Source organism: Leuciscus leuciscus (genome assembly GCF_965113295.1).
Source record: "Leuciscus leuciscus genome assembly, chromosome: 15".
NCBI classification, from domain to species: Eukaryota; Metazoa; Chordata; class Actinopteri; order Cypriniformes; family Leuciscidae; genus Leuciscus; species Leuciscus leuciscus.
The window spans coordinates 22,826,706-22,851,527 of record NC_138739.1 but is presented as its reverse complement, the minus strand read 5'-3'; the positions used below and the strand labels follow the sequence as shown (position 1 = coordinate 22,851,527).

At 36.1% G+C, this 24,822-nt stretch overlaps 2 protein-coding genes across 4 annotated transcripts; one reads left to right on the top strand and one right to left on the bottom strand.

Moving 5' to 3' along the window:
• Positions 1–1,473: 1,473 nt before the first annotated feature.
• shisa10.1 (shisa family member 10, tandem duplicate 1) lies at positions 1,474–9,834 on the top strand. Of its 2 annotated transcripts, none has more exons than XM_082137680.1 (5): positions 1,474–1,796; positions 3,440–3,599; positions 3,891–4,015; positions 7,151–7,366; positions 8,630–9,834. In XM_082137680.1, exons 1-5 carry the CDS (start codon positions 1,736–1,738, stop codon positions 8,806–8,808), a joined length of 741 nt encoding a protein of 246 aa, XP_081993806.1. In that variant the 5' UTR covers positions 1,474–1,735; the 3' UTR covers positions 8,809–9,834. The 2 variants fall into 2 exon arrangements, with proteins under 2 accessions (XP_081993806.1, XP_081993805.1); XM_082137679.1 differs by having other exon boundaries at positions 3,876–4,015.
• atrip (ATR interacting protein) lies at positions 9,516–24,702 on the bottom strand. Of its 2 annotated transcripts, none has more exons than XM_082137673.1 (15): positions 24,469–24,702; positions 23,732–24,047; positions 22,598–22,674; positions 22,312–22,482; positions 22,121–22,236; positions 18,985–19,085; positions 18,805–18,888; positions 18,604–18,730; positions 16,718–17,368; positions 15,062–15,204; positions 14,893–14,984; positions 14,726–14,812; positions 14,258–14,516; positions 12,905–14,104; positions 9,516–10,300 (listed from the first exon to the last, which is right to left on the bottom strand). In XM_082137673.1, the coding sequence occupies exons 2-14, from the start codon at positions 24,033–24,035 to the stop codon at positions 14,031–14,033; spliced, it is 2,286 nt and encodes a 761-aa protein (XP_081993799.1). In that variant the 5' UTR covers positions 24,036–24,047; positions 24,469–24,702; the 3' UTR covers positions 9,516–10,300; positions 12,905–14,030. The 2 variants fall into 2 exon arrangements, with proteins under 2 accessions (XP_081993799.1, XP_081993798.1); XM_082137672.1 differs by having other exon boundaries at positions 22,598–22,677; positions 24,469–24,701.
• Between the last annotated feature and the right edge of the window lie 120 nt (positions 24,703–24,822).

Below are 24,822 nucleotides of genomic sequence, written 5' to 3'. Positions count from 1 at the left end.
TGTGATTGGTGCAATAGCCGCCTTTGGTGTCGTAGGTGGCTGATTCACTACAAGAAGTGAGAATGTCCATCTTGACTGCACTTTCACTCCTCCACTGACTGCAGTCGCCTACTCTTGTCTGCTTTCACTGCGAGGCGTTTGGCATTTCAAACAAGCCTGATCATTGCTATTTGTGAACAGGTTCACTGAAAAAATTAATTAGAGGGAAAAAATGATTCATTCATGAACCTGTCCCTGTGCACACCTTCATGAACTGCGATTAACACAAAAAGTGTGTTAAGTGTATAGGCCTAGACTTTTATCTAACTATTAAAATGTAGCCTATTCTGTACAGTGCTTGCACAATTGTTAGGATAGTTTATATTCCGATCACAGGCCTGATGAGGGATGTGTGGCTTACAGTGAAAAATGCCTTATATTCAGATTATTAGGAAGTTTATTCTACATGTAAAATGCAGGACCAAAAAAGAGATTTAACACCCTGAAAAGTCCAAAATTATGAAATGCCCATAAGGATGCATCGCTATGGAAATTTCGCAATGAAGGCATGATCATCCGACTGTGAAATTCTCACTGGTTCACTGAGCAGATTCAGCAGGCTTGAGAAGAAAATATGCATATTAACTGGAGTACTTTAAGAATTAAGGCAAAGAATTAAAGCTTTGATGTAAAAGAAGTAGTGACATCTTTTCTTCTGTAACTTGAGTTTTAAAGTTTGGCATCAGTGCTGGATAGTAACTGATTACGTAATCAGATTCCAAAAAAATGAGTACTTTTAATTAGATTATATTGCGTTATAAATATCAATATATCAGTATGGTACAATATTATCCTATTCAATTTAATGTGATAAATGAGGCAAAAATGTATCTAATTATATCACCTAAAATGTGTAATGCAATGGATTACCTTACTAACTACATTTTTTTGTCATGTAATTTGGAATCTGTACTGGACTACAATTTGTAAGCAATCGCACTGTTTGGAAGGAGGGTCAGCATACACTTAATATTCAACAATAATATTAATCTGAATACTGACGCTGCTGTATGAGAACTGAACTGAGCTGGACGATGACATCATTTTTTGCAGAACTTCTTTACAGATTAAATGAACTAATTTAATAATTGATGATCTTTACTGCGGATCTGAATCAACACTGAACAGACTTCAGCTGAACAACAGCCGAAACGCATCATTTATTTATCACTGTAGCTTTGAAATAGTCCTGAAATATCCAATAAAGAAAATAAATAGTGGGGTAAAATATAAACATAAGAGATTTAGGCCCCAACTAGCTGTTTTGAAAAAGAAAAAAAAAGGTATAACTTATCATCCATGTTCCCCAAAACCAGCATATCACCAGATCTAAACTTCGTTTCGTTTTCGTTTTATACCAAAAGGATCCCGTTTGGGAGGGAGGGGCATTTTATGGATTATGAGACCCACGTTGTGACACAAATCCGGTCCGTTATTCGGCCATTGATTCCCATTGTTGTAGGTCCAACATCGTCTATGTGTTTTCTGTTGTGTTGTGTAGGCTATGGTTTTCAGGAAAACGTTAATCTTTTACCATGTGTTAATAATCTAGACGTCAGCAGTCTCCTGGTTTAGAGTTAAACCTGAAAGTTTGGCTGGACTAGGCTTTTTCCCTTCCTTTCCACAAGGCAGGATCGAGGACTGTAGGCGTCTTCTCAAATTACAACATCCGCACTAAACACGCTATTGAAGGAGAATGGCGTCCACCGTGTCGGTTCTTCTGCTCCTGTTTGCGGGAATATTCTCGGCGACAGTCGGTGAGTGTATAAAATACCTAACGAAAAGGCTTCTTAACCTTTAATCTTTGTTCTTGTCGACGGTTTGTCCGGGTAAACCGATGTCTGTCAAGTCAAGACTACAGCTGGCTGGCTCAACCCTGACAGACAAACAAACGACATGATATGTCAAAACTTTAATTCTATGATTTATCGCGATGTATCTGGAAACTGAATCATGTATTTTGATGTGTCACGTCACGTGTGATTTTTCCCGTCATGTTTTTTAATGGTTTCAAGTGTTGGCTACTTGTGGTTGTTGTTTTCCTTTTTTGTCTCCGCAAATCTATAGTAAATAAAGATGTTATTTTTTAACCTAGCCTAATTATCTAATATTTTGGTACTATTTTGTGTGTTGAATGTTTGATCAACATGTTTCCAGAGATTTGAAAACATCTAAACAGTGATTTAGCCTATTTCCCCATACTTAGGGTCTAAAATCTGCTCACAACAAGTCATGCAACATGGCTTACAGGTAGTGTATTAATTTACTGCCTCTCATGTTGCTCCAATGAATATTCTTTTCTTCCAAGAAACACTTGAGGAGACATTAGGCAGAAAGTCTGTGTTGCCCTTTTACATACAAGAAAAATGGATGGTTATTAGGGATGTCCTGATCAAGTTTTTGCACCCCATAGTCATTGAATATTGATTATCTGCCGATACTGAGTCCCGATCCGATACTTATTTTCCCAGTGCTTGGTGCACACTCAAGTACATTAAAGTTATTGAAATAAATCCAATGTGGACAGAGAGTTTGTCAGGGGCTCAAATGTGTGTGTGTGTGTCTGTGTGTGTATATTGATTTTATTTATATACATATATATATATTTACACACACACACACACACACTATATAAAGACAGTGGTAGATGTAAACATCTGTTACAATGATAGTTGTCACACGTATGAATATGGGACTACTGATATATAGTTATATTTTATCTATACAATAAGCATAATAATTGCAACAAAAAAAAGTGGTGTAAAGGTTAGAAAGCATGAAGCTTGCAGTGTCAGAATCTGCCAGTCAAGTGCGAAGCAAGATGAAACTCATGGCAACGCGTTATGGCAATAACGTCTCAGACAGTATGACGGCAGATAAAACTAAACAGTAAATAAATAACTTTAGAATGATTCGTTACAAAAGTTCGCATCAAATATGCGCATTGTGTGTGTGAGGTGCTATTGGTCCTCAAGTGCATATTTGAGCTTCTTTTCCTTTTGATGGTGGTTGGCAAACCCGCTTGAAGGTACATACCGCCACCTACTGCACGATACCTGGATGGGGGTTAGGATAGCCGATATTGATCAGTAAAAAAAAAAAAAGAAGCAGCTTAATCGGCCCCCATACCGATTTTTGAGATTGGGTCAAAACATCCCTATTATTCAAACTCTAAAAAAAACATAAAATAGACCTTATATTCTAAGTCTTCTGAAGGCATTCGGTAGCTTCAGTTGCTTTTGCCGTAACGCTCAAATCCGCGCAGAACTACTTGGTTTTGGGCGACCTGAGGTTGAGTAAAAGATAGCAAGGTTTTCTTTTGTGTGAGGTTTTCAACTATTCCTTAAGATACTTTTAGCCAATATGTCTTATTTTTTCTCATCTTTTTTGCTTTGTCTAGCTGATGATAACTGCATGGGCTACATCACCAGCAGTGGTGCGTGGAAGGAGTCCATTGATTGCAGGTTTTTTACATTCTGCTGTGGGACGTGTAATAACAGATACTGCTGCTCCAGTCAAAGCATGAAGTTAACCGAGGATGAACAAGAGGACTGCATTTTGTGAGTAGTCTTATTTGTCTCATTAAAAATAATGGCTTTCATTGTTTTAACCTGATATCAGCACACCAGTTTCACATTTACAACTCTTCTGTGCCATTAGCATCCCCTAACAAGGTTTTGAAAATTACTTCTCAAACACAATCCCCGTTTTTGTTTAAACAGATAGTCATGCCACATATTTGTTGTATTTAAATTTTTTCAGGGAAATCTAACTGCAACCAGTCATATTTATAACAATAAAGTGTGTTTCATATGTGACAATTTTTTATACAATAGTTCCTATGTCTATAGCAGCGATAGTACCTATGTCGCTGTCGGCGTGACAGTAGCGGGGCTTGTGATCCTCATCATTATGTTCATCGTCTGCTGCGTCTGTCCCTGCTGCTGCATCTACAAAATGTGCAGAAAACCCAGACGTAAGTGTCTACACTTGCATATTTTTTAATAATTGTATCCATTCTTGTTCATGTTTCCAATTTGAGATATGTCTTTCTTGCCAAATATTTTGATGGGCATCATATTCCACATTCAGATGTGAAGCCAGTAAAAATAAATTTGGCAGTTTCTCAAACTGAAACTCATGAAACTCATCACTGACATATTCATTGTGACATTATGTCCATGAAAGTTTATAGATCATGGTAGTTGTTGTTGAATTGCCTTTTTATGCTTATTTAAATGAATGTACTACAGTATGATTTTTACTGAAATACAGTTAAAAAAAAATCACAATTATAATATAGTCTGTTATATTATATTAGTTAGTCTAGTATACTATAATAATATAGTCTGTTATAAAAAAATATTGTTTTTATTAAATAATCTGTTATAATATATAAATATAATTATATAGAAAAAACAGTCTTTTATTTAATTTTGGGCCGAAATATGGACGACCTGGATGTGTTTTCGTGAGGCTGACCCGTGTGTAAAAATGGCAGAAATGTTTTAAAACTTTTTCCCACAAGTTTAGACTTTCTCTGACCTTGTAGCCTGTGATACAAATGCTGGAATGTGACTTTTGAGAGTGGAAAATCTGAATACTGGAACACTCTGTGATTCCCCACCCAGTCTGACTCACTGTGTCCACTGCAACCACAAACAGGAAGAGTGAGCGCCCATGTGTAACAGAAAGAGATGAACCATTGTCACAAGACACTCATAGACAGCTGCAGTGTCATCTTCATAACATTTGTTTCAAAAGTATAGATTTGGCTTCCCTATCTGGGAACTGGGAATGTAATACCCTTCTTAAAGCGACAGTGCACCTAAAAACCATAGCTCTCCCGAATTCAAATGTTTGTGCACCAGGAGGCTGATATGTGTGGCTTTATTCTCTGCTGCTGTCTGTGCTGGACTCAAAACATGTCTCTGTTATATTTTCATATTCTGCTCGTCTGGCACTTTGCAACAACACAACCTTGTTTCTGCTGCAAAATGTTTGCTATAACAACGTCTGACGTTTACGTTTTACGTCGCGTGAGGAAGTCTGATCTAATCTAGCCCAAAATCTGATTAGAGTGGTGAGGCTGAAACAGATTTCCAGAAATGCGATGTGAATGGGATTTCAAACCACATTAATATGTAGCTCGAAACGGATTTGTAAATTTCGCATTTCATTAGATTTTTTTGACGTTCATACTTGCTCAATCTGATCGGATTTCAATCGGATATGCACAAAAATTGGATTTAGTCCGACACATAGACTGTAAAAAAAGATGGACAACGGCCCTTTGCTCTTTTCCATTGGTGAGAAGTGAAGCCGCCAGTGTCCCGATATGGCACTGACATCTTAGGACCGGAGTCTGCGCAGTAGCGATCTCGGGACCGGAGTCTGCGCAGTAGCGATCTCGGGACCGGAGTCTGCGCAGTAGCGATCTCGGGACCGGAGTCTGCGCAGTAGCGATCTCGGGACCGGAGTCTGCGCAGTAGCGATCTCGGGACCGGAGTCTGCGCAGTAGCGATCTCGGGACCGGAGTCTGCGCAGTAGCGATCTCGGGACCGGAGTCTGCGCAGTAGCGATCTCGGGACCGGAGTCTGCGCAGTAGCGTAATTTTGATGTCTGCTGATTGTAGTACGACAAGAGGCTTGTTAAAATAAGGTCAGAAGATCCCGAAAAAAAGTCTATTGGTGCTTCAGTGACTTCTTCGCTCAGAGAACCTGTCAATCATGACGTCACACCACCGTTTTTTATAGCATCAAGTAACTACTAAAAATGAACTTATTTTAAAAACAAACACTTGAACGAACTTACATCAGCGTGATAAAAACTACAGCAAATGACAGAAACCATCTTTCTGATGGCGGGGTTTATGACCTATACTAGGACCGCTTTGACTTCACTTTTCTGGGCTTGTCCGCGCGGCACGCTTGGTCCGACAGTCTGAACGTGGCTTTAAGTTTAGAGCTTATATACAGACAGAATAGTCAACGGAACTAAGAACAGGTGTGAAACTCATGAGTAACTATGGAAACAAACTTGGACAAACTGGAACATGCAATGAATGAAACTGATACCAAAACAGAATTAGACCTTAACAGATATTTTTATTTGATTTATTTTAATTCATTTTTATATTTTTTTTTTTTAGGTTTTAGTAATTTTGTTGTGTTTTTGTTATTATTAGTTTATTTTATAAATATGTCTATATAGTTTATTTTTATTTAAGTTTTAGTTATTTTAGTACAATGAAAATGTTGCCTTGGCAACTAGCTGGAAAAAAAGTTATAAATGTTATTTTATTTCAGTTAATGTTTAACTTTTATGGTTTTAGTTAACAGGCTTGAAGTATGTTGTCGGGAGTACCTATTCTTCATAGGTTGGATTGGTTTTATTTTCTGTCAGCATATTATTCAGGGTTGTTGTAAAGTTATTTGTTCATAATTGAGATATAATTGACCATTTTTACCATTTAGTTGATGTGGTCGATGGTGATATCTGTAGAGCAGGGTTGCCCACATAATTATGATATTTAGGTAATGCAATTAAATGATGTCAAATGATTTGCATGCCAAACTGTAGAAACTGAAAAAAATATTTACACAATATATATTTAAAATTAAAACAAATGTTGGGTTGATTAATCGTCTTAGTCAATATATACATATATATTGCTGATTTTTAAAGGTTTTAAACGGCCTTCTACTAGTTAAAACACAACAAGAAGTTGCTATCCGGTCCATCTTAAATTTAGCCATTTAACCGCGCCAGAAATGAATTGCAGCTGTGATTGCGGTTGAAGACGTTATCAGGTCCTTATTAATTTAGTTTAAAAATAAAATAGTGTTTCAAGAGAAAGAGTCCATGGCTTTGAGACCCTCATTTATAATAATTAGGACAGAAAGGTTCCAGAGAAGTTGTGACAGACCTATATATATTATATAGGTCTGTCACAACTTCTCTGGAACCTTTCTGTCTCTATAAATGTGGGATATAATATATATATATATATATATATATATATATATATATATATATATATATATATATATATATATATATCAACTATTATCTATTATTCATGTTGTTTTTCCTTTGATTTGTTCAACAGCTGTTATGGGAGCAACAACAACAACTACAGTGGTATCCACACAATACCCTCAGCAGCCTGTTGTCCACGGAACTCAGTACCCTCCGTACCAGCCCGTAAAACCACCTCAGTTTGGGTACAGCGGGGCACCAGGATATGGAGGGCAGCCTATGCCCACTGCACCATATCAGGGACCGCCATACGTAGCGGGACCCCCTCCCCCATATCAGGAGGCTGGTAAGATAATGAGCTTGAACAGCAAAAGTTGTATGGCTGGGCGATTAGTATGAATATTCATGATGATTTTGCTGGTAAATGTTGTGAATGTCGAAATTTGATTATGCTTTTTTTTATGTGTCATTACGTAGTTTTACAAAGATTCAACACAGTATGAATGAACATATAAAAAGCACAATGAGTTGCTCAACCACAAAATTTGTTTTAAGAAAGGAAGTAAAAGTTGTTTCATGTTCTCACCACAGGTGAAGTTTCAGCCCACGCTTTTCATCATGCTTAGTTTTTGCAATCCTGTATTGTCTCATGACTGGTATGAGTCATGAGTGTGAAAGGCAAGGCCGATGTTTAAAAGCGTCTGTAGCAAAAATGATTTATTACTTTGCATCAGTTCAGAATGTTTTAGTGAATCGATTCAGAATTATTTGTTTGCATTTTCACTCAAAAGGTGTTTTAAGGAAAATAAATTGTCGGTAATTATTGCTGTTAAAACAGATTACTTTTAGATTATAACTTTGTTTAATAAACTGTTTACTTTTAGTTCTTGCATTAAAGATTTTTTTTATCTATTTGACTACAACAGCTGGTTGAATTAAAGAAAACGTATTTTTAAACTATTTCAGAGCACATATTTAAGATTTCTCATATCGCCAAAGGAAATAAAAAATTATAGATATATATATAGAGTGTTTTTAGATATACTGCTGTTTAAAAGTTTTTTTTTTTTTTAAATGATTTTGAAAGAAGTCTCTTATGCTCACCAAGGCTGCATTCATTTGATCAGAAAATACAGTAAAACAATAATATTGTGAAATATTTTGATAATTTAAAATAACTATTTTCTATTTTAATATATTTTAAAATGTTATTTATTCCTGCAATGGCAAAGCTGTTTTTCAGCATCATTACTCCAGTCTTCAGTGTCACATGATCCTTCAGAAATCATTCTAACATGCTGATTTGATGATCAAGAAACATTTATTATCATCAATGTTGAAAATGCTGCTTATTATTTTTAATATTTTTTATTCTAAGATGAATAGAAAGTTCAAAATGACAGTATTTAATTGTCACTTTTGATCAATTTAATACACCCTTGCTGAATAAAAGTAATCATTATTTATATCTTACAGACTCCAAACTTTTGAACAGTATGTATTTACTCAGCCCTAACAAGTTAGGGTTAAATAGCTTGCAATTAATTTGCATAAAAAAAATGTTTTTTTATTTGCATAAGAGGAACTGTAATTGTGTTTGTGTTTGCAGGAGGCCCAGGATATCCTGCTCCCTACAGCCAGGCTGCGTATGACGGTGGACAGGCCGCGTACCCCATACAACCACCAGCTCAGCCTGGTTTCGCTCAACCGCCTCCACCGGCAAACTACAGCTCGACTCAACCAGCTTACAACCCCGCCTATGTGGAGCCACCAAAGACCGCTTACTAAACCACAAGCTGGATTGTTGATGCTTATGCAGTTCCATGACCTGGTCTCCTACAATTGTGCATTGTACAGCTACTGTGGACAGCATATTCCAATCGGGTCGGGAATAAAATCGGTGTTTTTCATGATTGCTTTAAGGTCTTCTTGCGTGCCAGCGTTGTTTTCCTTACACTCGCCTTTTACACTTCATTTTATATAAATATATATTTTATCTTCTGTGACTCCAAGCCATATTACTTTTTCACTTTGTTTGTTTGTGCAAAAGGGAATATCTTTGTTTTTGATCTTGAAATGCCGTTACACGCCTTTAAGATCGTAAGATTAATTTTATCCTGGGAATTTGCACAAAATACTGACATTTTATCAGTTGGTGAATTGGAATCACGGCAGCATGCTGTTTAGATGCTTTCACAATTTTTGTACCATTCAGGTTTAAGCATCTGTGAATGTTTGTAACAGTGTTCTCATGCACAGAGATCCAGAAAATGCCTTATTTATGCAGCTTATGCAGCAAATTACACATGGACACTTTAACTATTACATTCTCAGTGTGTTTGAAGAATTTTATGGAACTTGGGTTCTGTATGTTGCTGAAATTCTGCATTCATGAATGAGTCGTCAACACATTTTATGAATTTCCCTTTCCTCTTTCCTTGAGCCAAATGACTTTGCCATCAATATAAATAATGTGAAATTATTATTTTTTAAACAATAAAAGTCACTTAAGGTCAGAAAGAGGGTGAAATTTAAGATGTTGTTTGACTGGTGTGTCTAGTTATCTGGAAATTCTTGCAACAGGCTTTTCCGGGTTATGAAGTTAGCTCATATTTGATTATCCCTCTCTGTACAATCTTCCATTGATTCCTGTTGGGTGTGTGTCGGGTCATATTTTTGGGGTGTTTGTTCATGGTTTATTAACTATTAATGTTCAAATAATTAGTGTTTTATGTTCAAATGTTTACTTAAGCATCTCCATGTTTGCAACTGCAAATAAAAATAAATTGATCTGGAATCACTGTTAAAGTCAAATTCTCTGCCTACAAACTTTATTTCTCTCATTTTAGTCAGATTTTCCATTTTTCAAAACCTACACAGGGCAAGTTAAATGGTATACAGGAAGTGAGCTCACTCCTGTGTTGATGCCAATTAAAAATACTTACATTTAAGCAACATGCTAAAAATACACACTGGTCGTGATGGGAAAGTACATTACAACATGTGAAATACTTGTCACATACCGTTAGAGTACATTTGTCTTATTTTATTATGCAGGTCTCTGAATCAGCTGTGAGATATTTCCTCATAGTTAAATGGTGTACAGGAAGTGAGCTCACTCATGTGTTGACTAATGTCAGTTAAAAAATAATTTAAGCGACCCGCAAAAAATACGTGATGGGAAGTAGCCTACATATCATTCCATGTCGTACATAACATCTGGAAATACTTTGTCACATACTATTAACGTATATTTGTGTCTTATTTATCATGCAAGTCTCTGAATCTGGGGCCCGTTCTTCGTACGTCGCTAACTCAGTTAGCTGGATTTGATTGTTGACGATTTGGCATGATCTTGGATTGTTTGGTTCTTCGACGCTCATCCTGGACTTGCTGTCATAGCAACAGGTGCGCAATCTTAAACCTGCTCGGGAGCAGGCTTATTTCATGTAAACAGGATTAGACTGCGGCTCATAAACGGAGATGATACGGGAAGTCCAGCGCAGTGCGATAGTGCACTTTCTGATATTTATATTTTTTTCCTCGTGACTCATGAGATTGTCGTTTACATTATTAATTTGTTGGAAACGCACATTTATTTTCGACTTGTCGGAGTCGGGCTTTTACTACAGCACAAACTGTACCCTAAGATTAATTGCGAGTGGCTCTTTCCTTTACACTATTGGAGATGCGGAGAACTTGATGGAAAGTGCTGTTTGTCGTGTCATTCGGAGTTTACCTGGCGCTTTTAGGTTTAAAAAACAGTTTTAGTTTTTTTAGTTTTTTTGTGGCATTTCCAAGCCACTGAAGACCCAATGTAAATCAGTTTTTTTTAAGCAGCTTTTTATTTTTTTTTATTTATTATTAGACTATAGCCTACTATTTATTAGACTATTTAAATATTTTTTTATGAAGATCATGCGATCATGACCATGCTGATTACAGTATGTCACTCAGGCTTATAGGCTAGACTGCCATCAAGGCCTCAATGAAGGGGATTATGTGAACAGAAAGGGGGTTCACAATGTAAATGTGCAGCCCAGTTACTATTGTGATTCTTAATATTCCAGATTAATAATATTATATCAAATAAAAAAAAGGCAGTTGACAAATCTTCCATATCACAAATGTGAAAGCAAAATGGTCAGGATCTGTGTATGACTTAAGAATTTTCAGAGATTCACATTTATGCACATTATTTGAAAGTGGTAAGGAAAGTTCCACAATTAAATATCAAGCTCACTGTATTACATACACTTATGCTGATCCTAACAGAACTGCATTTTTTCATAGGTGATTATGACATGTTCCTGCCTGCAGACAGGTGTTTTATGACCCCATTCCCTGACCCAAACCAGTTACAATGCAGCTCCAGGACAAGGGCACACAATGAAATGAACTTTGGCTAACTAAAGGGAAGATTTCAGTGTCTGAAAAGTCTGAGGGTTGCACACCTGACAGGGCCTGTGACATTGTTGCATTTGCATGTGCCATATTACACAACACTGCCAAAAAAAAAAAAATACACTTTTCATTAAATGTTTAATAAAAGACAAATATGCTTAGTTCCTTGAGTTTTATTTCAATTGTTCTTTGTAAAGAAAAGCCAGTGTTCAAGTGCCTGCAACAAGAGATATTAGACACATGCCTCATGCAACAAATAAAAGGAAAAGTTGGCTATCCACTGCCCACCTGTAGGCATATGTCTCCTCTGTCTGTGCAGACTCTTCTGTAGGCCTTTCTGTAGATGTGGTGGAATCCTGCAACTTATATTGCAGCCATAAAGCATACAAGTATAAATTAAGTAAAGTTATTTATGCACTTGCAGGTAGGCTAGTTCCTCCATATGACAGTTATCTGAGAGGGTTTATTCACTGTCCAGTGCATTGGAAACAAATGGACATTACAAAGTCTTATACTTTCTTTCCTTTGGAAAGTTAGAAAATGTCCACTTAAGTTAACAAGTGTTGGTGTATTATGTAAAAGTGCACAAAAGAGGAAAACACAATGTCATTACAATGAACTACACTTGGGAAAAATGTGATCAATAACTCTTTTTGAACTCTTCTTCAATACATATTTTTACATTAACATAAGTTTATCAGTTTTTACTTCCACAAGTCAAAGCAATTCATCATTGCTCAAGATTTAACAGCTGAAATGACTATACGGCCTTAATTTAATGCAGCAAAAATACAGTGTAGACTACTAAGATCTTTTTTTTTCTCAGCCTTTTTCTTGATTGCTTTTATAAACAGACAACCATTTATTTAACAGTGCCTTTCATAAAAGAGACTATAATATAACTAAAAATTACCATTAGAATATTTTTGTACTTCACTTTTATTTGTTCCCATGTTCTAGTGTGGTGACTCTGACATTACAATGAACAAAGTAATTATGCAATTATTAAAATACAAAAATATAGGCTAATAAGTGATAAAAACATCTAACATGGCCACTTCTAACGGATTTAAATTGTCTGCTACTTTTTGCCAGCCCTCTCTCCTGGCTTTTGCAGACTTTGAGGTGTTCCCTGGCGTTTTGATTAAAACATTAAAATTCCGAATAAACTTCGACTATTAGTTCTTGCTCTGCTGAGGAGAAAAAACATAGATATAATATGAGAAAAACTGTGCGCGCTCTTTGGCCACGCTGAGCAGCCAATGGCAGCGTTGCTGATCAATGTTTCCACTATCGATACATATCCCCTTTTAAACCAGCGCGTGAACGCGCAGTTATCTCAGATAACTCAATCCAGCGATACTAATCCTATCCGGCAAGTGTGTTCGAAGAACTCAATTAGCCGGATTATGATTAGCACGATGAAATCATCTTGGATGTGTCATTTGATCTCGGATGTAATAAGCAACGTACGAAGAACGAGCCCCAGCTGTCAGATATTTCCACATATTCGCCGTCGTCAATAACAACGCACATCCGAGTTAACTAAAACCACCGCTACTTTCCGCGAACTCGCGCTCTTTACAAACTGTCGCCATTTTGCGCAGTACTTGTCGATAGTGTAACTTACCTCAAATGACTTTACTGTAATATTGTTGTGTTCGTTTTGTTGCTATCCCAATTGTTTTGTACATTATTATGTACTACTTTTTTCCTGTCGTAAATTTGGGGATTATATACAACCGAGATTATTATTTTAAGGGATAGTTCTCCCCAAAATTGTCATTACTTAAAGGACAAGTTCGGTATTTTACACTTAAAGCCCTGCTTACAGATCGTTTCTGATGAAATAGAACGGTTAAGATTAAATTTTTGACACATGCTGCTGTCCCGAGAATTTTAGGTTTCTTTCGCTTCCTTTGTGTTCAACAGAAGATCAACTTGAACAACTTGAGGGTGAGTAAGTAATGACAAAATATTTGGGAGAACGATCCCTTTAACTCAAATCAAAATTACATATCAGCCTAACTTATTTTTTTTGAGTGAGTAGCCGCTTAATAAGCAAGATATGTAAGCTGGTCATTAAAGCAAAATAATCATAGACGTGTACATGGGGGGGAGGTATTCTGTAAAACAGGTTGCATCGCTTATGGTTCTGGTCTTTTGTATGTACTTTGTTAAATATAGAGCTGGCAATGAAAAAAATGAAAAAAGCCACCAAAATCCATATATAGTTCATGCTGTTAACACTTTCTCCGACAAGTGGATGTGATGAGATCTGTTTTCCTGTTTGTTCATGTGACATTCGACATAAAGCCTATTCCTTGCCTTAAAGCTGAACCCCAATAAATATTACTCTATTTATAGCAATTATCACTTGTTATTTATCACAAAAAATTATTTTGACTCGTCCTTCGGTTTATAAAAACTGTAATTCATAAAGAATTAAAAATACCTCAGTGACATAGAATTAATTCTTTAATTCAGGTCATTAGTGCTCAGTCTTAAAAAGAATGACAAAATCTGAGGACAAGAGACAAACAGAATGTTTCTGAGGGGACACACTGAACATTTTTCATTACAAAACTTGACTTTATATTAGATCATTATGACCCCGTCTCCATATCCATGTCTTCAACGTACTCCGTTTCAGATCTGCAGATCTCCTCCAGAGCCAGTTCTGGAGTGAAACAACAATATAAAACCATTTAACGCATCACAGTGGACTAATTTTAAAACAAATATCTTTAAGGACAGTAAATGCTACTCAGAAGTCAGTTAGCCAATCAAAATGATGTTGGCATTAATTACTATTAACTGTAGGTGAACCCACCTTCGCTCTCGGACAGATCTGGGACCAAACGGAACGTGTCTCTGATGGCGGGAATGACCTGATCGTACATGTGCAGGACGTCCAGACAGTGTTCGGAAAAGGATGAGTCCTTCAACAGCAGCCAGTGCAGTAACATCAGAGCTTCTCGCAGTACCTGTAATCCAGGACTCGTCCAGGTCCGATTCCTCAGCGTGTGACTTCCTCTGCCTTTTGTTTTCAGCCACTGCCTGTGTAAAAGCACAACGATCGTCCGCACCACCTGAAGATGAATAAAATACAGTATGGTCAGTACCAGACCATTTTGTTGCATTTTACTCTACAGTTATGAAAGACTCAAGAACAATGATCATTTCCATTGTGCTTCTGTAGTCATTTTGTCCAATTTTGTCAATTATATTCTTTGTTGGTTTTGCTTCAAAACTGACAGATATGGAGGGTGAAAAGTTTTAGTGTTTGTCTGAATCAAACCTCATTAATACACTGGCACGATGATTCACAAAAAGCTGTCCATGTTTCTGCCTTCTGAGTGAACAGTTTGGTTAAAAACCGGATGACCTGTTGACAGAGGACTCGGATTTTTAAAATTACAGTTTAATACAATGCATTTCAAAACAAAGTACTGCAAGATAACTCACCTCAAGTTCAAAACGACTCCACATATCTTCTGAGGCGGATTTCTGCGGTCTAGAGGTGACGTACTGGAATATTTTGAGAAAAGGACATGGATCTGAGGGAAGACAGAGGGTTTGTGTTAACTCAAGCCAACAAAAAGACACTTTATGAAATGCTGAAAGACACACTTACATTCATGTGAGCAGATTTTTCTGGCCATCTCTTCATTATAGATGATAAACGACAGAAATCTCACAGACAGAAGGACTATTCTGTAGGACGTCTCCAGAGTCATGCATTTGGACAACACTTGACTCGACATGACAACCTGGAGTCTACAATTGAGAAATCAGATAACAGTTTAATTGGTAAATAAAAGTAAATGAGGATGATTATAATAATATGCTTATTTACACTACAAGCTATGTCATTTTACTCTCTGGTCATATAAATATCAGAAACTTCACCAAACTGCATATTTTTGCTCTGTCTGGATAAAGTTGAGGTGATTTTCTTTCTCAAAAAACAAACAACAAAAAAACTCTGCATGCAAACTTTTGTTTAGTCTGTCTAAAGTTTTGATAAAACGTTTTTTTAAAAGCAGATTGTTCTATGATTCCAGTAACACTTTAGTAGTAGGATATTGACTGTTTATTAGTACTTATGAAGCACATATTAATGCCTTAGTGCATTCACACAGAATGTGCATCGCAAACACGTGCTTGACGGACGTCTTAAACCGTTGTGCTCTCGTCTTGCGTCTTTTGCAGCGTCTCGCGTGTGACCCTCCATTCATCGGGGCGTCTGAAGCTTGGTGCTGAGTCTGCTGATGCGACCATCACAGTGACAACAGCCAATCACATTCATTTTCCAGTGTCGCATGAACTGCTAGCGTCTGTGCTAGGGTATTTGCATAGGCGATCTGATTGGCTGATGCCTGCATTTGCGCTTTAAAAGTTGAAAACTTCTGCCGCGAGCAACACCAGTGACGCAAGGGAACCCACAATTCAGTTCGCCAATGCATGACGTCACCTAATCAAAGTAAATCAAAAGCGTCAAGGCTGCTGCCCCGTGTGAACGCACCATGACACAGCATTATAAACGCTGAGCGCGAAGCATTTTTTTACCGGTTGCCGAGAGTTGAAGAATGTTCAACTTTAGTGCTCATAGTTTAAAAAAACGACGTCTTTAAAAAAAAAAAAGTCCTGGAATGTATATGAAGTGTTCTGTATAGTGTGGTCACTGTCACTTTTTACCCAGCTGTCCAATCACAGTAGAGGAGGGGTGGGACAAATACCACACCGACCAACCGCCACATCCTGCTTTTACAATGGTAATTTTTAGAAACAATACAGAAAACAGATCTGTTAAATGAAATACTAGTCCACCGCTTAGCACTCTGTGTGAAATAGACGCTAAGCTCCTAGTAACACTGCTACCGCTTTTAAAAACGAGGCGTTCCCATTTAAAACAATTGGAAAAATATGCTAGCCCTGGGGAAAAAACGTTCAGTGGAAACACAGCCTAACAGCAAAAATGTGTGAGCATATTCTACATCCCTTAATCCTACACAATACCTAAACTTAACTACCTAACTATTAATAAACAGTAATTAGGAGTTTTTTGGAGGCAAAAGTCATAGTTAGTAGTTAGTTAATAGTGAGAATTGGACTAAAGTGTCCAATTCTCTAAAGTGTGACCGTGATTTCATATGTCAGGCTTTAAAGGGTTAAGATGTTGCCACAGTATTTCTTTCCACTTTCAGTCATCTAAATGTAAAGTAACTGGCATAATCAGACTATGAAATGGGAAAAGAACATGACACTCATGTAGACACATGTACTATACCTCAAGAGCTGGTGTTCCTGCGCTCGCTCGGCTAGCATGCTAAGAGTCTTCAAACTAGTGTTCACTAGCGCCTCCCTCTGGCCAGCGGCGGTAATGAACGCTGGATCGGCCAACTGTAGGAGTCTTCTGAGAAGAGGCAGTTGGGTTTGCACCTCCTCGGTGAGATGCTCAGAGGCGCTGAGAGGATTCTTCGAACACTGCGGCCGGTTAAGGCAAATCTCTCCGTCCTGATGGCACAGAACCATCTCCAAAGCCTCACAGCTGTAGCACACTATGTGATAGAGAGCTTGCATGGCTGCCAGGGCGAACTCCTCCTGACCGCCGAGAGATTCCTCCAGACTCGAGGCCAGGCTGGAGTCGGAAGATCCCGACAGGGAGCTGCCATGGAGCGAGGCTTTCGCAGAGCTCTCGACGGACTCCAGCGATTGACAGTACGTGCTGATGTGGAAGGTGAGCAGGGGGAGGAAGTGCACCACGGCCGGGCAGGTTTGGAGAGCAGCATCTGGGTTACGTGGGACACTCGTGGAGGGCTGGAGAGTTAATGCGGTGAGAGCGGACATAGCGAGACTCTGCAGCTGGTGGAATCGAGTTTGAGGACGATGAATCGATCGGAATTCTGTGGAGGACGAGCTGGAAGTCGTCAATGATCCCCTGAAGTAAAGAGGGAAAACAATTCACAACAGTCCAAACTTTTTACACGGATAATTAAAGATGCAATAGTAAACATTTAACAAACAGTTACTAATAATTAAAAGACATATTGCTAATAGTTATTTTATCATACATGCATGCTATTTCCACAAATAACTATCAAATTTCCACAAGTTTCAGGCCAAAAAAAAAAAAAAAAGGTTTTCCCCATAATTTTTTTTATTTTTTTTCATAATTTCCCCCACTATTATTATTATGAATACATTATTCTATAATATTTTATTTCATAATAAATACTAAAATACAATATTTTAACAATTATGTTTTAAAATAAAAAAGCAAATGTCATGGTGTAAATATGAATAACAATAATTATTATTATTATTAATTAATACAACATAATTGTTATTGTTGTAATAAATACAATATTCTATAATGTTTAATTTACTAATGAACAATACAATACAACATTATTATAATGTTTTTTTTAAATGCATTATACTTTATTTTATTTAATAATAAATAATTAATAAAAAAATGTCATGATGTAAAAAATATTATTATGATTAATAAGATACATTACACAATATTCTTTATTCTATATATTATTATGAATACATTAATCTATAATAATTTAATGATCAATAATAATATACAAAAAATAATACTGTTTTAATAATGTTTCAGGATAAAAAAAGCATGTCAAGATGTAAAAACGAATATATATATATTTTTTTATAAATGCAACATTGTCTTATATTTTGTTTAATAAATAATAAAAATACAACCAATAATATTTTATAAGTACTGTTTTAAAAATGCAATAAATAAATAAATAAATAAATAAAATCCAGCCAAACCAGCAAAAGTCATGATGTACATTTTTATTCCTCTGGAATGAACGTGAAGTGACGTGTTCTGTATACTGTGCTTTATGAACCGAAAATATGTCTGATCATGCGACTTAAAAATATATATGAGATCAATGTTTCCAATGTTGACATTGTTCAAATGTTCCAATGGAATATACCAGCATCTACAAATGCTGCAATGGAAATTTCCATTCTTTATGATTAATGCTGTGAAAGTGGGCCAATGATTTCCCAAAACAAACAGTTGTATGTAGTAAAAGCCAATGTTTACAGTATATTTCTCAGGTTTCAGGACATTTCAGACACACAAACACATGGAGACAGTGTTAAGTGTGTTGTATGGGATGTCTTGTTGATACTCACGAGCTGACGTAGCCGTTCTGTGACAGGACGTTCGGTAGAGCGCCAGGACTGATGGACAGCAGGTGACACAGACCCAAAGTGCTCGGATCCAACGGTTGTTGCAGCAGTAGGTTCAACAACACACAGCCTACAGTATCACAAACACAAACTCACCGAGAGAACAGACTGAAGATAAACGCTAGAGATTTGATCAGCCGTTACCTTCCTGTTGATGGTCAGATCTGAGGGTTTGGTCCGACTGCGGCTCCTCTGTGAGGAAACGTTTGGGCTGCGCTGGTTTCCCATCTGATAAGAGTTTGAAAATGTGATGTTGAGGATTGAACGACAATGGAAAGACCTCAGGAAAGGAAATGTGCATAAAATGTGAAATAATCCATATACCCTCTAATAGATGGTCTTTTTTGATAGGAGACGTTCTCTTGGAGAGCTCGGCCGCAAAGTTTTCCTTAGTCATGAACGCTCGACTCGCAGGAGAGGGAATACTGTGTTAACATCACAAAACACAAATCAACTATATTCAGGTTACATTCTAACCTTTTAATACAAAACAAATGTTATTATTTATAATTTATATGAATTATAATAATAACAATGATCACTAATATATATATATTAAATAAATATATTATTAAACAGCAATACTTGTAACAATAATACTATTAACAATTATTATTATAAAAAAGTAATAGTGATATTTTATTATATTATGTCATTGTATTCTTTAATACTACAACTAATAATACATATTAAAAATAACTAAAATTTGTATAAATAAACAACACAATAGTAAAAGTATTATTATTACATATTTTGATAATTATTTGGAAATAATTGTTAAAAAACAATTATCATCATCATTAATATTAAAAACAACAATAAATTATTACAATTATTTATTTGAAATAATGATAAATATAACAATATTAAATACAATAATAATAATAATTATTATTATATTAATAAAGAAAAACAACAATAAATTACTACAATTACTTTTTAATAATAATAATAATAATTATTATTATTATTATTTAATAATACTACCACTAATTCATATTATTATTAAAAACATCAACAAGAATAATAAATATAATTATTTAAAAACAACAACACATTATTACAATAACTTATTTTAATGATAATAATAAATACAATTATTATTATTATTATTGAAATGTTTAGTAAGATTTAATGTTAACACTTTAAAAATAAGGTTTCATTAGTTAACTACATTAGTTAACATGAACTAACAATGATCAATACTTCAACAACATTTATTAATCTTTGTTAATGGTAATCTAAACATTTACTTAGGGTGTCTTCACACCAGGAAAGTCCGCTAGTTCACTTGCTTTGGTCCGGACCAAATACAATGTTGATTTTTGTTTTGTTTGGTGTGGTTCGCTTTCACACTGCCCTTTTTGCAAGTGAACCAAAATTTGTAAACCAAACCACACGTGTGCTGAGGTCATCCATTCATTGGACAGAAATTCTCAAGCAGGGAAAAGCAAGAAGTACAAAAACAGGCATTTATGGAGATCTTTATAGTGCAATTTTTATTCTTTTACTGATTTGGTGTCATCAGCTACTAACGCAATATGAAGAAACTTATGAGCATCATATGATGTCATCTATACGATGTTGTAATTAGGATTTTGCAAAGACGAAGATGTGCTGCAAGACTGGTTGCGGCGGAGAGAACATGCTCTTAACTGATCAAACATCATTAAAGACAAGTGAACAGTGAACAGTCAGTAATAAAATAAGAACAAATACACTTTTTTTCAGAAATGAATAATTAGGCCTAAATGTAAAATAACACTATATGTTCACTATAGAAATTAAATATAGGTTCATCTTTGTTAAAGCTGTATTTTTTTGTTTTATTAACATTAATGACACAGACAACAGTAGAAATATTAGGTGTCTGCTGTCACTTTAAGACCAAATGCATGAAAAAAAAAAAAAAAATGAAAAAAGATAAAACATCTGGTTTCTTTCTCAACCATGACATAACCGAGAGAATACTTGCCGAGACGAGTATTTAGACAAGTTTTTTTGACATAATTTTGTGTGCATGTGTCCGTTCAAGGGCAAGGAAACGCAAAAGAGGAATCAACTCGGTGTTCGAGCACTATCTGAAACGCTTCTCTCTCTCTTTCTCTCTCTGCGTGAGTGTGGCTGTGGTCACGGATAACGTGCAAGTCCCGATTTCACATCTCTTCTTCTGCGTTTAAAATTGTTTGAATGTGTAAATTGGCACAACACGTCCAAATTATAAACTTTCACTCTATGATGGTTAAATTTAGTAGTTAATCCGCGAATCGCATGCGTGCTGAACCGATAAACTGCGATCCGTTGAGCCCCTAATGTATAGGCATTTCATCACCCCAAATTACATAGTAAAAATCTGACCCTGTCAAAAAAGGCGCAGTTCATTTTGCAATTGGGTCGGGTCATGTTCACACCTTAAACGAACCGTACCAGAGTTTGTTTGGAACCGGACCGAGAGCACCTCTTCAGCCGGGTCTTGGTACGGTTGTTTGGTCCACACCAGAGTGCGATTGCTGTATTTACACCTGCCCAAAAGATCCGCATCAAAGGGGGAAACGAACTTGAGTTCGATTCAATCGAACCAAACAAGAAAGGTGTGAATACACCCTGACAAAGGTTGACAGATGCTGTAAAAATATATTGTTCATTGGTAGTAGTTTATGTTCAGTGACGCATTAACTAATGTTAAAGGGATATTTCACTGCTGGAAAGATGAATGTGTATTTAAATTGGGTCATTTATGTAGTAGAAATGTGAAATTATTTTAGAAGTTGGACCCTTCTAGACTGAGAAAAGCCAGAAAATGTATTTTTGGCTCATGTGGATTAAAGACAACAACTCCCAGAATGCACTTGCTTCGCTGCCCTATGAGGCCACTCCCAAACCACGCCTACCGGTAACAGAGGGCAGTATCGAAGAAATGATACAGCAAGGCTACTAGTCGACTCGAAACTGAAAAGACGCCGTTTTATCATGAGATCCCCCTATGGGCGGGTTGAAGACATGCGGAACGAGCTCCTACTATTGGCTGTAGTCTCTCGCCTCTGGACAAAAAAAGCTTCCGATGATGCAAAATGACAATTTTTGCCTCATCTGAGTTTTTTTCCAGACACACAATACACAAGTCTCTCGTCTCAGGGGGACATGAGGGAGGGAAGCACGGTCATTCTAAAATACTACCGGGTTTCCACTGATACAAAGCTTAATGCTAATCGGTGTAGTATACCTTTAACAAATGGGACATTATTATAAAGTGTAACCAATTTAATTTAATAACAAAAAATCCAGTATAGCATATGATACACTGGAGTGGAGTGCATGCAAAGAGACATGCTTATGTGAACAAAGAAAAGGAAAAAAGAAAGAAATGCTGACCAAAAGCTGTAACAGTGCAGACAACAGAACAATAGTTTCTCATTACCAATTCCTCTGGAAGACACACAAAAATCAAAGTTGTATTTACATGTTTCGCGCAGGTGTGCCGGGCTGCTTTCCTCCACGCTCCACGCTCCGAAGTTTCCCTCTCATTTCATTCATCTCGGCTTCTTTAAAGTGCAACTCCGACTGCAGCGACTGCACCTGCGGTAAATCCAGCATTTCCTTGAGTTCACACGAAACGTTTCATCGGACGTCAGTCAAGCTTGTGTGCCGTACCTTCCTGGACAGCTCCTTCTCCCGTTCGCTCTGAGCCTGAGCTTTCTCTTTCTCCAGGGCGAGTTGGGTCTGCCGCTGCTGTTCCTTCTCATGATTGGCCAGTTTCAGGGAGTCCCGCAAGACTCGGATCTCTCCGTTCTTCATCAGGATCTCCTCCTCTACCTCCTTCAGCTGAGTGTGAACAGAAATGCAGACACATGAGAACTTTTGGTGTAAGAAGCCTTGTCTAAAAAGTAAAAAGTGATTTTCTATTAACCACAACAAACCGACCAAATGAAGAACACACCTTTTTCTTCAGGTCTGCTTGCTGTTCCTCTAATTGCTTGTAGTACAGATCTTCTCCATCTTTACTGGAATGACCATCTGCTGTGTGAGACACAAACTGGTTACATTTCTAGATCATCCCATCCAAAGTTCATATGATGCAAAAATTACATGAAACATTTAATTATATATTTATTATAAAAAGCCGTGCAAAGAACTGTGGGAATAAGAGTTATAAAATATTTCAAAATAAAATAATATAATAAAAATACATTTAATTTTATAATAATTAACATAATAATATTTATTAAATTTAATTTTAAAATCTTTTTATGTTATATTTGTAAATAAATATTCAGTAATAATTATTATTATTATCATTAATGATAATAAGATTTAATAATACTTGTTTAATTTAATACATTTTTGCATACATGTAACATAATATGTTTTTTTGTTATTAAATTTATTGAGTATTAGTAACGTTATTATTGAAATATTCTTAAAAGTCTAATACCCACAGTCTTTTGCTTAGTTAATGTTTGCATTGTATAAAAATCCAATATAACATAATAATTAGATGTTTGGTTATTAAATTAAATAAGTATTATTATTTTAATCTTATGTATTATTATTTTTGAAATATTTTATGTCTCACAGTATTTTGCCTAGTTCATTTTTGCATTATGTAAAAATCCAATTATATATTAATATAATATTTAGACTCTTTATTATTTAGACTTAAAATACATCAATAATAATAAGTGTTATATTGCAATTTTATACAATGCAAAACATTTATTTTTTAAATAATCATTTCAAATATTCAATAATAATAATATTACTTAATAAATCTGATTTCAAACCATTTAAAAACCATTTTAAATCATAAAAACTCTAAATATCATTATATATTATAGTATTAGATTGTTGTATGAAATTAAATCATAATTATAATAATAAATTATAATTTGCTGTTATTAGTATAAATCTGCTCTGTGAAACACAAAATAACATATCTAGAGTCCATAATATAATGCAAAAATGAGCTATGCAAAGGACTGTGGGGAAAAGTTCTCAGTCCAAAAGCAGACAGAGGGAGTGTTTGGGAAACAAAAGACTTGTGGAATGTGTGTCCAAAACGTCTTATACTAACCACACACATCTTTCCCTGGAGGCTCTTTATTGTTATAAGAGCTACTGCTGCAGCCGTCTCCGATGGCAAATGTTTTTCGGCCTGATGATCGCACAGATGCTTTGCTTTGCTCATCAGCGCAAGCGAACACAGAACCAAACGTTCTCTTTGACCCACTGTTCTGGACGTCTCCTGTGACGGCCTGGGACGCGATGATGTCAATCTGGTCCAGGTCATCCTGGGTGAAATCGATGTCATCATCAAACGGGTCGGGTCCTTCTGACACCTGATGACCTTTCAGTCTCTTGCTTGGTGGGAAGTCCATGACAATGAGGTGCTTTTGGAAAATCAAATAATAATTCATATTCATTGATGCTCAATGAAGAAAATAGTAAAAAATAAAAATAAAAATCAGTAGGCGTCTAAACTTTTGACAGGACTGTGTATGTATAGTAAATATATTATATATATATATAATACACACACTATTCAATTTGGGCGGCAAAGTAGCCTTTTCCGATATAACAGTTTATGCACGTTGTAAAATGTTATTAATGTCAGTGGTGCAAACTAAAAAAAAAAAAAACAGTTGAATGTAATTTATAATCATAAATACTAGATGTTCAGAGTAAATAATCCAGTTATTTTCCATCCAAAGGCGGAAAATAATACCTAACCTACATACAATAGTCTTGTAGAGTCACATACTGGGTTTATTATGGTAAAACTGTGGTAAAGTGCTCAGGTTTATCAGTTACCTGCTTCTGTGTCCCTCTCAGACTCCTGCATTAACCTGCTACGACTCGCCAAACACACACCATGCTGGACAAAACACAAATAAAGAGCTACTCCGAGCTGTTAACATAAACCTAAATGACTAAATAAATAAAATAATAGAAAACTTGTGAAGCTGAAAGCATTTCTGAGCTGTGCCTTTCATTCGGTGTGGAGGAGGATCATGCGTCCAGACAAGCGCATGCGGTAGTAAAACCTCACGTGATTGGCTAAAGCGTGGCCCCAGTGTCTTACGGTGCGCTATGATTGGTCCATTGACCAAAGAACGTACTACGGAGACGTTCATGAGACAAGTGTTATGCACAAACGCGTTTTCC